The 14,810-nt window shown below is 32.5% G+C and overlaps 1 protein-coding gene across 1 annotated transcript; it reads right to left on the bottom strand.

Annotated features, from left to right (window-relative positions):
• Positions 1 to 12,220: 12,220 nt before the first annotated feature.
• On the bottom strand, positions 12,221 to 13,749 carry LOC145801883 (uncharacterized). Its single transcript, XM_082893676.1, has 2 exons — positions 12,940 to 13,749; positions 12,221 to 12,385 (listed from the first exon to the last, which is right to left on the bottom strand). Exons 1-2 carry the CDS (start codon positions 13,612 to 13,614, stop codon positions 12,332 to 12,334), a joined length of 729 nt encoding a protein of 242 aa, XP_082749802.1. The 5' UTR covers positions 13,615 to 13,749; the 3' UTR covers positions 12,221 to 12,331.
• Positions 13,750 to 14,810: the final 1,061 nt, after the last annotated feature.

Below are 14,810 nucleotides of genomic sequence, written 5' to 3'. Positions count from 1 at the left end.
GTTTTTCATAAACAATCCATCAGACCAAATTCAAAAATAAAGAGAAAATGGCCAAAAATTATAGTGATCGCCAGAAAGTCCATACTTTTGGGCTTAACATTTAAAAAGAAATTTTTTGGGCCGACTACAAGTCAGCCAGGCGGAGCCCAGCAGCCCAAAGCCATAGAGACAGCCTAGCCAAGTGACATAGCCAAGCAGCCCAAAGCCACGGCCCAGCACTTCACGCCCAGATCCGCACGTCAACCTAGCACCCAGTGCTCTACGCTCGAACCCACGTCTGTTTGCTTTGCTCGACACGCATCCGCCTAACCTGCATGATGATCCACGTGTCTTGCCGGTTCGATCCTAGCCGGTTCAACCCGGTTCACCCATAGCCCTGAATTGGCAGTAGTCTAGTTCAGAGGATTTTTTGGCTCATTCTCGCTCATTTTAAAGTCGTTTTCAGTCATTCAAAAGCCAAAATCTCCAAAATTCTTCTAAGAATTTTTCCATGGGTAATTAAACTAAGAAATAATTAGAGAAAGAGGCTATCCAAGGGTGTTACTCAGGAAAACATCCAAAGAAAAAATATTTAATAAGCAACATTGCGTACCTTAGGTTCGTAACTATTTTTACAAGACTCATAAGCAGAGTATAGGGTTTAATAGGCCATTGGGTTTTCATCATTCTTCTTACCCAAGGCAAGACGACCGATTTTTTCTTATCCTAGGGGCCGACTCAACAATTACAAGCCTTATCCTTATTAAGACTTGTTGTTATATTTAATTTGCTTACTTGTTTATTTTTGTAATATCCACATTTGTATTTTTTATTGTAATACATTTCTTTTTAGTATGGCTATTAAGAGTGCTATTGATTCTTTAAGAAGTGAGATGCTTAATGGAAATAATTTCTGAGCATGGAAATGCCACATTTCTTATCTTCTTACACATGAAAAGACATTGCACACTTTATCCACTTACAAACCAAATAATGATTCTAATTGGTTTCAAAATAAATGGATAAAAGATGATGCAATGGCAAAGGCAACTATGTTAGATAATATGAAAGACAACATTATTTCACTTTTTGAAGAACATGAAACTACAAAACAATTAATGGAAGCACTAGAAAGTAAGTATGGAGTTCGATCGGACACTCAAATTCACTTGCTCTTGGACAAATATAATAACACTCATGTGAGTGATAATGATAGTGTTGGTGATCATGTTAATCAGATGGAATTAATTGCTAAAGAATTATCCAACGCTGATCACCCTTTGTCAGACAAGATGCAAGTAACTACCATACTTAATAGTCTTCCATTATCTTGGGATCATGTTGTCACATCTTTAACTCATAGTGGACGATAGACTTCAATGGTGACATTGCTTGTACTTTTAGTATTGGAAGAAGAAAGAATGAAGTGAAGGTGTAAAGAAGGTTTGTCTTCTAACTTGTTGATGGCACAGTCTTCGTCACAACCACAGAATAATTCCCACACACCATTTAACAAGAAAAAGACGACTTCATTCAAGAGAAAATGAAAGAAAGGGTTTCAGAAAGGATAAAAGAAGAAGCAAGGATGGCAAAAACAACAACATCTACATTTGCGGTCAAAAATGTCATATCAAAGCCACTTGTCCTCAGAATAAGCAGAACAAGGATCATAACCCCGTTGCCCTGACAGTGTCTGAAGCAATGGTACTTGAACCTTCATCAAATTCATGGTGGATTGATTCTGCTGCAACTAGGCATATTGTGCAAAATAAAGACATGTTCGTGGAGTTTACTGAAAAGAAGATTGGTGAACACAGAATCTACATGGGCAACAACTCTTATAGTGATGTTTTGGGTGTCGGCAACTGTCAATTCTCTATTAATGAAACTTCCATTGTGCTTCATGATGTGCTTTATGTACCTAGCATTCGCCGAAATTTAATTTCAGTTCCAGTGTTAACCGGGGTTTTGAGATTAATTTTAGGTTTAACACCGTATTTATTAAGAAATGAAGTGTATTAGTGAAAGGTGTAAGAGTGAATGACATGTACCCCTTTCCTATTGATAATAATAAAGTATGTATTTCTGATTATTTACATGTTTTTACTAGTAATAGCTCTTATTTGTGGCATTTAAGGTTAGGTCACATTAATAAAAATAAAATGTCTCAAATGTTTGAAAGTGGCCTATTGCCTAAAGTGTGTTCCGATGATTTTGGTATATGTGAACCATGTATTAAAGGAAAAATGACTAGCAAGCCATTTACAAAACATTGGAAATCATTGGAATTACTTGAAGTTATTCATTCAAATATTTGTGGCCCTCTAAGAACTAAAACTCATCGAGACATGGAATACTTTATTACTTTCACAGATGATTATTCAAGCGGTGGTGCTACATACAACAATTAGTGTACTAACTATACACTAATTAGTGCATATAGCATTATTCTTATTCAAAATATAGACATATCTACCTTCTTAAACACAAATCAGAGGCAATTGAGAAGTTTAAGGAATATAAATTAGAGGTAGAAAACAAATTTGGTCGGTCCATTAAAAACTTGAATAATGATAGAGGTGGCGAATATGAATCTATGGATTCTTTTTGCAAGGACAATGGCATAAAACATTTGTTTACAATGCCATACACGCCACAACAAAACGAGATTGCGTCTATGATGGCTCATGCTTGTAGCGACCCTGATTTTTTGTAAGTCATTATTTAGTATTATTACTTTATTTTATTTTTCTCTTTATTAATTACGTGGTTACATGAGAATTTAATGTCATATTTAATTAATTTAATTTGTTATTTAATTAATCCATATATTTATATATTTGTATTTGTTATATAAAAAAAGAGGTGTTATATATATATATATATTTATTTAATCTTATATTTATATATATTATAATTATGTTGTATTATATAATATAATATATTATAATAGTTTATTAAGTTAGAATAGGATTAGGAATCAATCAAAAGAAAAGAGAAGAAAGAAAGCAAAAAAAATGGAGAGCAAGCCGTGAGAGTGAGAGAGAGAGAGAGAGAGAGAGAGAGAGAGAGAAATCAAAGAAGAGAGAGAGGGACGGCGGCAAGGGAGAAAGAAGAGAAGGAAGAAAAAGAAAGGGTTAGGGTTTTTTTTTTATGGCTCCATTAATTTTCTAAATATTTCTTTGATCTTCAAAAATATATTGTGAGTACAAAACCCGTTTCTCTTGATTTATGTTTAATTCGTTGTTTTTATTTATTTATTTTTATTTATTTGATGTTATTTTGATTTTGTATTTATATAAAGATGATAGATTGATTTTAATTATTTTGATTAGTTGTGTATGTAAGGTTTAGAGTTTTTAGATGATTGATTAATTTTAATTATTTTGTTTAGTTGTGTATGTAAGGTTTATGATTTTTAGTTGATTGATTGATGTTAATTATTCTAATTAGTTGTGTATGCCAGGTTTAGGGTTTTTATATGGATTTATTTTATGGTTGTAATCACACTCATGATTATATGAAATTAAAATTAATTAGGAACCTATAGATAAATTTCTTATACTCCACCATGACTCCATGGATTGTTGTTTTATTTGAGTGATGGTGAGAAAGAGTGTATAAAAAAAAAGTGAGGAATATAAAATTTATTTGAATGCTTTAAGCTTGACATTGTTATGTTTGTTCTCATGAGTGAGATGTTTTGTATATGTATGTTGTTGTCTCGTTCTCATGAGTAGACGAGTGCTTTGATTTATGCGCATACATATATGCTAACCATCTGGAGAGTGTGGGTCAAACTCGGGACCATATCCCCGTACAAGTTTGGCTTTGGAGCGGTATTAGGTATACGGGAGGCACATGGGATATATGTGTAGGCCGAAGTGGTGGAGTTAAGGTACAAAGAATTTAATTATGAGTTTATTGGTATAATGTGAATTGTATTGATTTGTACATCTTGAAAAAAATAGTAAACGACCTCGATAAATTATGAAATTTGAGTAGAGGAATGTATATGTGATTCTAGACAACTTTTGTGTTTTAGCTTTTTATTAAAAAGATCGATTAGAATTTATAATCGGATGATCTTGGTTATTGTCGGTTTGATTCATTTTAGCAATGCAGGTTTTAGAGGCTGTTTTAACCAATGAAACGAGCTCATTTTTATTGGTTTCGCGAAAACTGAAGTAAAACATTATTCTGCACACTTTTCGTGTTTTGAATTTTTCTGAAAAAAATCATCTTAGGGCAGTTTTTCTTCATTTTCAGTCTCAGATTTTTCGATTGAATTCCGTCTAGGTTTTTCTATCAAATTTTTCTCTCAATCTGTTCAGTTTCTGTTAAATTCATCTATGTTATCTTTTAGGAAATTTGATTCTATACAAATTTTATTCTTTGAGTTTTGGTCAATTCGAATTATTTAAGCATGAAACGGTGCATTTTTATACTTCTTCAGCAAGTTACTTATGATTAAATTATACTAATTTTATTTTATTTTTTGCAGGATGGTGGGTCTTACTAATTTTTTTTTTTATGCAGGGCCGACCTACCATATTTTTATTTCTATTTTGTTTATTTTATAATCAATTTATATTTCGTTGTGTACGGACAAGAAACTAAATGTCACTGTATCTCAAGAAACTACCCATTCGTCTCGGTGCAGTTGGAACTACTTGTCTTGTCTCGTAATAAGAATTTAATGTATTTTTGTTTGTGTCTGGTGGACACGTGGGTGTTAAATCTTATACTCATACCAGTATATCTGTATACTGACCCGTTTTGTCTATTGGCAACTCGGGTGTGTTCTGTTTGAGCGTAGCTGAGCTTTCTTTGCAGGATTAGTTGGGGCTACAGTAATGATGAGAAGAAACTATAGTTTTTGGACATATCTATTGGATTTCTTTTGTTTTCCTCAACTTAGAGTTGATATTAGTTTATGTATTTATTATTATTTTTTTTTATGACTTTAGTATTGAAATAATCTGGCACGATTTGTAACCAAACATTATTTAAGTTATTTTGATTACATATTGTTACTTTAATGTTGGAGGTATTGGTTAGTTATGAAATTTATGGTGGATGGTTTGATTGGCGTTTAGTTTTTTTTTTTTTTTTTTCACTCCTAGGATTTAGATGATGGAATATTGATTGGGGTTTAACCCTAATTTAATATTTAATTGTCCAAATTTTGGGGCGTTACAATGTTGATCATCCTATTCATTTTTTTGGAGAAGCTTTGTCTATTACTGCGTACATATTAAATAGAGTCGAAACGAAAGCCAAACCTCTAACTCCTTACGAATGCTAGCATGGTACTAAACCTAATGTTCAAAATCTCAAAGTTTGGGGATATAAAGCACATGTACTTATTTCAAAACCTTTAAGGGATAAATTGGGAAGTAAAACATGGGAATGCAAGTTTATTGGTTATGTTGAAAATGGGAGCCGTTATCGTTTTTACCATCCAAAACGTAGATTAATAGAAAGTAGAGATGTTATTTTTTTTGAATACACTGATCTTGTTACTCCTCTTGAACAAATTGAATTTCTCTCCAAAGTATCTTCGGATTCTTCTCTTCTTTTTTTGTCCCATGATTCACAAATTGTCCCAGAACCATCTAATAGTGGGAGGAAACGAAAATTACATGACGTCGTTTTACCAGCTTCGAATCCTGAGCTAAGTGGGAGTAAGAGAACAAGACGCCTATCTACGTTTTTGAAAGATCGTTATATTTTTCAAGTTGAAAAACTTAATAACTTAGCAGATGATCCTACTAGTTATAATGAAGCAATGAGTAGCAGTGATGCTACACAATGACTTAAGGCAATAATGAAGAACTTGACTCGATCAAGAAAAATGATGTTTGGGAATTAACCAATCTCCCGAATGGAAGAAAAGTCATTGGTTGCAAATGGGTTCTTAGAAAGAAATTCAAAGTAGATGGAAGTTTGGAGAAATACAAAGCTAGGTTAGTAGCCAAGGGATTCACTCAACAACCTGGAATAGACTTCGTAGATATATATTCTCCTGTTGCAAAATTTGCCTCAATAAGGATTCTAATAGCGGTAGTAGCCAGGTTGGATTTGGAATTGCATCAATTAGATGTTAAAACAGCTTTCCTCAATGGAGAATTAAAAAAGGAAATTTATATAATGCAACCTGATGGTTTCCAGATTCAAGGCAACGAGGATAAAGTCTATAAGTTGAAGAAATCTCTATATGGACTCAAACAATCTTCAAGACAATGTATTACCCAAAAGACAACCTAAGATGGGGGGTGAATTAGGTTTTTACAAATAAAAATACCCTAATAAAAATTATGACTAGCACAAAAGATAAATATAGTTAATGAAATAAAAATAATTAAAACAAGTGTTCTAATAACTGTATCAGTTAATGATTTTAACACAGTAAAAATGTGAAATATAGCTATGGCAATATAAATAAAATAAAAAGATAAGAGAGAGAGAGGCAAACAAATTTATAATGGTTTGGCTTCAACTCGGCCTACGTCTACTCCTCAAGTTTCACTTGAGATTTTCCACTATACTCTAGCTTTACAAGGTGCTAGCAACATTTTCACAGATGGAGCAATCCTTCACAGATTTTACACAGACTTTCTAAGTCAAGAATACTAAGGGAGTGTTTGGGAAGGGCTTTTTTGGGGCTTTTTGGGCTAAAATCCACATAAAGACAAAATATGTTAAAATAGCCAATAAGACAAAATATCACATCAAACCCATAATTATTTCATTTTTTCTCTCACAAACATCACATCTAACTACAAAAAAATCCAACTAACTTCCCAAACACAAAAATTTTAGTCTACTAAAATAGTCAAAAACTAAAATAGCCTACTAAAATAGTAACTTCCCAAACACCCACTGAGTGTACTACACTCTTACAAGGTTGAAAAGAATGTGTTTTTACTTTCACAGAAAGCTACAAGAATTATTTCTCAAAGATAGATATAAAAATGAAGCTCTGATTTTTCTGTTAACCTCACACAGGAAAGATGAGTTTAAACCTATACGTCTCAGTGTATAATTTCTGAAAGAGAATGTAAACAAAAATTGAAGAACACTTCACAAAGAATTTCTCAGAGAATATATGTGAGTGATTATAGATCAAAGAATATTTTATGATTTTTTTTGTAATTTGTTTACATTAGAGGCTTTGGTATATATAATGAAACTTATAGCCGTTTATAGCCGTTGTACTCCATCAGTCCTAATTTGAATATCTTCCACTCCATCATTACTAATTTGAATATCTTCCACTTGAACCTTTTGGCCTGCTACTGTGCTGGGCTGTTTGAACCTTTATTTTAGGCTGTTTGAACCTCTTGTTTAGACGTTATTTTTGGGTTGAAATGAACTCCTGATTTAAGAAAATATTAAATACATTCAAACAATATTTAGAATAAAAGTTTAGGTGAGAAATAATGGGACAAAATAAATTTTGATTCTATTTTTCTCTTTCAAATAAATTAAAACATAATTTAAATAAATCATCAAAATAAGTTTTGGATTCTATTTTTCTCTTTCAAATAAATTAAAACATAATTATATAAATTATCAAAATAAATAAGTCTAACAATCTCCCCCTTTTTGATGATGACACACAATGATGTTTTGATTTGATTGGGGAGTACGAAAAGCTCCCCCTTAAGTCATGCTCCCTTAATTCATTTCTAAATACATAGGTTAGCACATGTATAATAAATAAGCTTTAATTAGAGACATGACATGAGACTAGGATATCAAACTATAAATACATAATATCATAATAAAAATAATACCATAATACATAACATCATATAATTTTCTCTATCCCTATGACATTATCAAAAAGGAAATCATGGGTCAAAAACTAGAGGAGGAGGAGGAAAATGATAGTGATAAATGGCATCTATACAATTCAAAACATATATATATATATACGATTCGCGCGCCATTCTCTATTTTCTGTCAAAAATCGCGTCGGACACGCGTCCTCGCTTTTGCGTCAGCCGGCCGACAAAACCGAGATGGGTCAATTAACAGCCTCAGCTCTCTCTTCCTCTTGTCTTCTTCTTCTCCGTCTTCTTCTTAATCACTCTCTTCTCCTTCTGCTTACTCATTCGCTTCCATCCCTTTCTTCTTCTACATGAGAGAGATAGAACAGAGAGACTGAACAAAGTAGAAAGACTGCCAAAAATGACCCTCCTTTCAATTACATCTCTCTCTTCTACTTCATGGCCTCGTCCCGTCCCCTTGCTCTCTTTCCGGACCTGAATGATCCCATAAGCGCTGCTAGGCCGAGTGCCCCGGCTCATACTCTTCCCAACCTTCCTATGATGTCGATTGAACAAATAATGGTAGCTCAATCAAACAATGAAGCCAATCATTTCACACTAACATCTTGTATGGAGACGGTGACCGCAGTCACAAAATTGGCTGACCGACTGCAGAACAGGACAAGTGAGCTCCACTAGGTCAACACCTAACTCTTGCTACTCCAGCGCATGTACAAGGATGTGCGAGTTGCGCATTGAAGGCCGAAAATAAAGAGCTTAAACGGAAGACCACCTCCATGGCCTGATTTGGAGCAACGTCATTCTTGGCCTTTGATAGTCAGTAGGGAGTCGTCGCTCTCGACGAAAGCACAGGGGTAGGGACGTCAAGCGTCGCCCAAGGTGATAAAAAGAAGAAGAGAGCAGTGGAAGATGCGAGTAAGTAAGATTGGCATATGGCCGTAAAAAAAAATAAAGGTTTTTTTTTTAATGTAAATATGCTTATTGTGATCGGCATATAGCCGTAAAAAAAAATGAAGGGTATTTTTTTTAATGTAAATATTTGTATTTTGATTTGTTTTTGCTTTTATGTTTAAGTACTGAAAAATGAAATTAAAAAGTAGAAAATAAAAAAAATAAGAAAATTAAGCCCAAACAAATAATAATAATGAGAAAAAAATAAAAATAAAAGAATTAAGCCTAATAGCAAAATAAAAAAATAAATTAAATTAAAATAAAATAATACCAGTAGAAATTAAACTTAATAGGACGTTGGTGTTGCTGGAATGGTAATGCAAAAAAAATACCATGAGGGTTTAAAAAAAATCAATGTATGCAAAGCTAATTTTACCTAAAGATGCAAAACCCAAAAAAAAATTACACAGTTGATAATAGCAAACTGTTAAAGATAATAAATGTATGAAGGACTTGAGAGCATTTAGCTGATATAAATGTTTCCATATCAATGTAGCAATACAAATATATCATTTTAACAAAAATTCATGTTTCACAGTCATAACAAAACTTTTTAAGTAGAAATCGACATTCCAAGCTCGCTACAAATAAAATTGAAGTGATTCTCGCTTAGGGGTTTTGTGAAAATATCCGCAAATTGCTTGTCGGTGTTTACAAATTCAAGTACAATATCCCCTTTTTGAACATGATCTCTTAAAAAATGATGTCAAATTTCAATATGTTTTATTCATGAGTGTTGAACTGAATTTTTGCTTAAATTGATGACACTAGTATTATCACATTTAATAGGGATATGATCATAATACAAATCAAAATCCTTCAATTGTTGTTTCATCCAAAGTATTTAGGCAGAACAACTTCCGGAAGCTATATAGCTTCGGCCGTTGATAAAGCAACATAATTTTACTTTTTACTAAACCAAGATACTAATGATTTACCAAGAAAGTGACAAGTGCCACTGGTGCTTTTTCTATCAAGTTTGCATCCGGAAAAGTCGGCATCCGAGTAACTAATTAAATCAAATGCAACACCTCTAGGATAAAACAGTCCCAAATTTTGAGTGCCAACAAGATATCTAAAAATTCTTTTAACAGCACTAAGATGTGATTCCTTAGGATTTGATTGATATCTAGCACACATACAAACGCTAAACATAATATTGGGTCTACTTGCAGTTAAATAAAAAAGTGAGCCGATCATACCTCGATATTTTGTTTGATCAATGGACTTACCTTTTTCATCCTTGTCTACCTTAATGGATGTGCTCATAAGTGTTCCAACTATTTTTGAGTCATACATACCAAACTTTTTGAGTAATTCTTTTATGTACTTAGCTTGATTGATAAAAATTCCTTCCTTACATTGTTTGATTTGAAGCCCAAAGAAATAATTTAACTCCCCTATCATGCTCATCTCAAACTCACATTGCATACACTTAGCAAATTCCTTACACAAGGTTTCATTAGTAGCACCAATATAATGTCATTCACATATATTTGCACAATAATTAAATTATCATTTTTAGTTTTAACAAAAGGTGTTGTGTTAATCGTTTCTCTAGAAAAATTATTTTCAATCAAAAATTTACTTAATCGTTCATACCATGCACAAGATGTTTGTTTCAAACCATATAAATTTTTTGATAGTTTAAAAACATGATTTGAAAAAGCATGATCTTCAAAACCTGGGGGTTGTTTAACATAAACTTCCTCATTTATAAAACCATTAAGAAATGCACTTTTTACATCTATTTGATAAAGTTTAAAATCTCTAAAACATGTGAATGTAAGTAACATGCGAATGACTTCTAATCTAGCAACCGGAGCAAAGGTTTCATCGAAATCAATACATTCTTCTTGATTGTATCCTTGTGCAACAAGTCTAGCCTTGTTTCTTATAATTGTGCCGGATTCATCAAGCTTGTTTCGAAAGATCCATTTGATACCGATAATGGTATGATCTTTAGGTTTTAGCACAAGTTCCCGCACTTTGTTTCTCTCAAATTGGTTAAGCTCTTCATGCATAGCTATCATCTAGTGTTCATCGAATTCGGCTTTTTGAAAGCTTTTAGGCTCAATCTGTGAGAGAAAAGCCAAGTTACTACAAATGTTTCTAAGTGAAGAACGAGTTTCAATACCTTTTGTAGGATCACCTAGGATTAAATCCTTAGGGTGATTATGAATAAACTTCCATTCTCTTGGCAAATCATCATTGTTTCCTCCTTCTTCTTGAGGTGAGAGAATATGTTGTTCAATCTCTTTGTTCAACTTACATGGTTGGTTCTCTTCTTTGTAGACACTTGAATCTTCTACATTTGGTTCCAAATCTATATTATCATTAATAATTTGCTTTTGAGCAGATATGTTAGTTTTATCAAATGCCACATGTATAGATTCTTCCACAACAAGAGTTCTTTTATTAAAAACACAATAAGCTTTGCTAGTTAAGGAATAGCCAAGAAAAATTGCTTCATTAGATTTTGAATCAAATTTACCTCAGTTATCCTTACCATTATTATGCACAAAACATTTACAACAAAAAATATGCAAGTGACTAATGTTGGGCTTTCTATCATGCCAAAGTTCATAAGGAGTCTTTTTTAGAACAGGTCTAATTAATGCACGATTTAAAATATAGCATGAGGTGTGAACGGCTTCGACCCAACAATATTTAGGAAGATTAGTTTCGCAAAGTATTGTTCTACTCATCTCTTCTAAAGTTCTATTCTTCCTTTCTACTACACCATTTTGTTGTGGGGTTTAAGGTGCTTAAAAATTATGTCCAATACCATGCTCATCACAAAACAATTCAAATTTCTTATTTTCAAGTTCTCTACCATGGTCAGTTCGAATATTAGTAATAAGAAAACCTTTTTCATTTTGAATTCTACAACATAGTTTTGTGAAAGAAGAAAATGTTTCATCTTTGTATGCTAAAAACATAACCCATGTAAATCTTGAATAATCATCAACAATAACAAGGCAATAATGTTTACCACCTAGACTAGATGTCATTGAGGGACCAAATAAATCCATATGCAGTAGTTGTAAAGGTCTAGTTGTGGAAATGTGAGATTTTGATTTAAACGATGTTTTAGTTTGTTTTCCTTGTTGACAAATACTACAAAGATGATCTTTTTCAAATTTAATTTTTGGAAGTCCAATGACTAAATCCTTTCTCGAAAGTTTAGCAATTAAATCCATATGAGCATGACCAAGTCTTCTATGCCATAACCAACTATGTTCATTATTAACATATAGACATTTAATATCACTAGCATAGAGATCATTGAGATGAAAAACATAAATATTATCGTGACAATTACCAACGAATAAAGCTTTATGATCATTTGTGCTTTTAATTGTGCAATGTGATTTATCAAAAATAACTCGATTACATTTATCACATAATTGACTAATACTAAGTAGATTATGCTTAAGTCCATCAACAAGTAAAACATTTTCAATAGAAGGGTTAAGAGAAATACCGATGCTACTAATACCGATGATTTTTCCTTTCTTGTTGTCTCCAAAAGTAACAAAGCCTCCATCTTTGGATGATAGTGTAGTAAAGAAGGATTTATCTCCGGTCATGTGTCTGGATCATCCATTATCAAGGTACCACTTCCCTTCTTTAGCTTTGGACTTAAAGTAAACCTACAAGATGACAATCAAGTGTTGGTTTTTGGTACCCATAGTTTCTTAGGTCCTTCTTGGTTAGTTTTGTTAGATCCCTTAACAATCCAAATCTTTTTAATTCTCATGTTTATATTATTTTTGAATGGACAAGAAGATATATAATGGCCTATCTTTTTACAATAATAACAAATAATATGAGGGTGTGTCATGAGAGGTGCCTTTTCAAAAATTATATTGAGATTCTTTTGTTTTTTAATAGGATCATATCCAATGCCCGCTTTATCGAAAACACATCTTTGATTTCCAAGAAGCATGTTGAGATTATTTCTACATTTTACAAAATTTTCAAGTGTTTTTGTTAAATCATCAATATTGTTTTTTAAAGTAATTTTCTCATTAGAGATAGTATCAAAATCATTTTTCAAAACAATTTTTTCTTTCTTTAATTCTTCTATATTAATAGATAAATATGCAACAGATTTCTTCAACACATTATTTTTGGCACAAACTTTTCTAAATTCATCTTGTAGTTCATGGAATGCACTTTCAAGTTCTTCATAAAGAGTAGTTACCTCATCTTGAGTAGAGTCTTCATCTTCGAGAGCCATGAGATATAAGTTGGCTACTTCATTTTCAATTTTATCATTTGAGCTTTCATCTTTACTTTCTCCCCAAGCTGCTACCATAGCCTTTTTGTTTCTTTCGTAATCTTTTCCATGATTCTTCAATTTTGGACAATCCATCTTCATATGTCCAGGATTTTTGCACTCATAGCAAATAATAGGCTCTTTCTTGTTATCTTTGTTGTACTCTTTCTTGAAATGTCTTCTTCCTCCATAATTGTTTTTCTTGAAGTGCTTTTTGAAATTTCTATTAAACATGGCATAGCTTTCATCCTCACTGGAGTTTTCATGTTCTTCTTCATTTGATGAGGCTTTGAATGCAATTCCACTTTTCTTTTTGTTTTTAACATTCTCATGTCCTTTCATGGTGATCTCATGAGTCATAAAGAAACCCATAAGCTCATCCAATCCAAGTATGGAGAGATTTTTGGCTTCTATAATGGCCGTGACCTTTGCTTCCCAATTCTTTGGTAAACACCTAAGAATTTTTCTCACCAACTCACTGTTAGTATAAGTTTTTCCAAGAGATTTCAAAGAGTTTACAATTTTAGTAAATCTAGTAAACATACTTGAAATAGATTCTTCAGAGTTCATTTTAAACAATTCATAACTATGAACAAGCATATCAATACGAGATTCCTTCACTTGGTTTGTGCCTTCATATGTTACCTCAAGTTTGTCCCAAATTTCTTTTGCCGAATCACAACTTGAAATTCTATTATTCTCCTTAGAGTCTAAACCACAAACAAATGTGAGTTTTTAGCATTGGCTTGCAATAATTTATGATCCCTCTCATCACATTCATCTTCAGTTTTAGGTACACTAATATTGTCTACCAATTTGATAGGAATTTTTGGACCTTTGGTGACAATAATTCACATGGCATAATCAGTGGGTTGTAGGTATAGGGTCATCTTATCCTTCTAATGACTATAGTTATTTCTATCACACAATGGTGGCCTATTTGTGGCTTATTCTTCAGCTAAGGTTGTCATGGATAGAAACTCCCAGATGGTTAAATCTAAAATAAGAGTCTAGGCTCTGATACCAATTGTTACCCAAAATACAACCTAAGAGGGAGGGTGAATTAGGTTTTTACAAATAAAAATAATAATACCCTAATAAAAATTATGACTAGCACAATAGATAAATATAATTAATGAAATAAAAATAATTAAAACAAGTGTTCTAACAACTATGTCAGTTAATGATTTTAGCACAGTGAAAATATGAAATATAGCTATAGCAATTTAAATAAAATAAAGAGATAAGGGAGAGAGAGGCAAATAAATTTATAGTGGTTCGGCTTCAACTCGGCCTACGTCCACTCCTCAAGCTTTACTTGAGATTTTCCATTATACCCTACCTTCACAGGGTGCTAGCAACCTTTTCACAGATGGAGCAATCCTCCACAGATTTTACATAGACTTTCTAAGTCAAGAACACTAGGTGTATTACACTCTTACAAGGTTGAAAAGAATGTGTTTTTGCTTTCACAGAAAGCTACAAGAATTATCTCTCAAAGATAGATATAAAAATGAAGCTCTGGTTTTTCTGTAAACCTCGCACAGGAAAGATGGGCTTAAAGCTATACGTCTTAGTGTATAATTTCTGAAAGAGGATGTAAACAAAAATTGAAGAACACTTCTCAGAGAATTCTTCAGAGAACAGATGTGAGTGATTATAGATTAAAGAATATTTTCTGGTTTTTTTTTAACTTGTTTACATTAGAGGATTTGGTATATATAATGAAACTTATAGTCGTTTATAGCCGTTGTACTCTATCATTACTAATTTGAATATCTTCCACTCCATCATTA

The sequence above is a fragment of the Camellia sinensis genome, chromosome 11, assembly GCF_055761805.1.
Source record: "Camellia sinensis isolate YWXY chromosome 11, ASM5576180v1, whole genome shotgun sequence".
NCBI lineage: Eukaryota > Viridiplantae > Streptophyta > Magnoliopsida > Ericales > Theaceae > Camellia > Camellia sinensis.
Note: the sequence above shows the minus strand (reverse complement) of the source record. Positions and strands in the feature narration are given on the sequence as shown.

Excerpts from the sequence above, each read along its gene's own strand:
- LOC145801883 (XM_082893676.1), bottom strand. The coding sequence starts at position 13,614 with ATGCTTGTTCATAGTTATGAATTGTTTAAAATGAACTCTGAAGAATCT. Across the intron at positions 12,386-12,939 it reads AAGACTCTACTCAAGATGAG|GTTTACTTTAAGTCCAAAGC; the intron begins GTAACTACTCTT and ends GTCATCTTGTAG.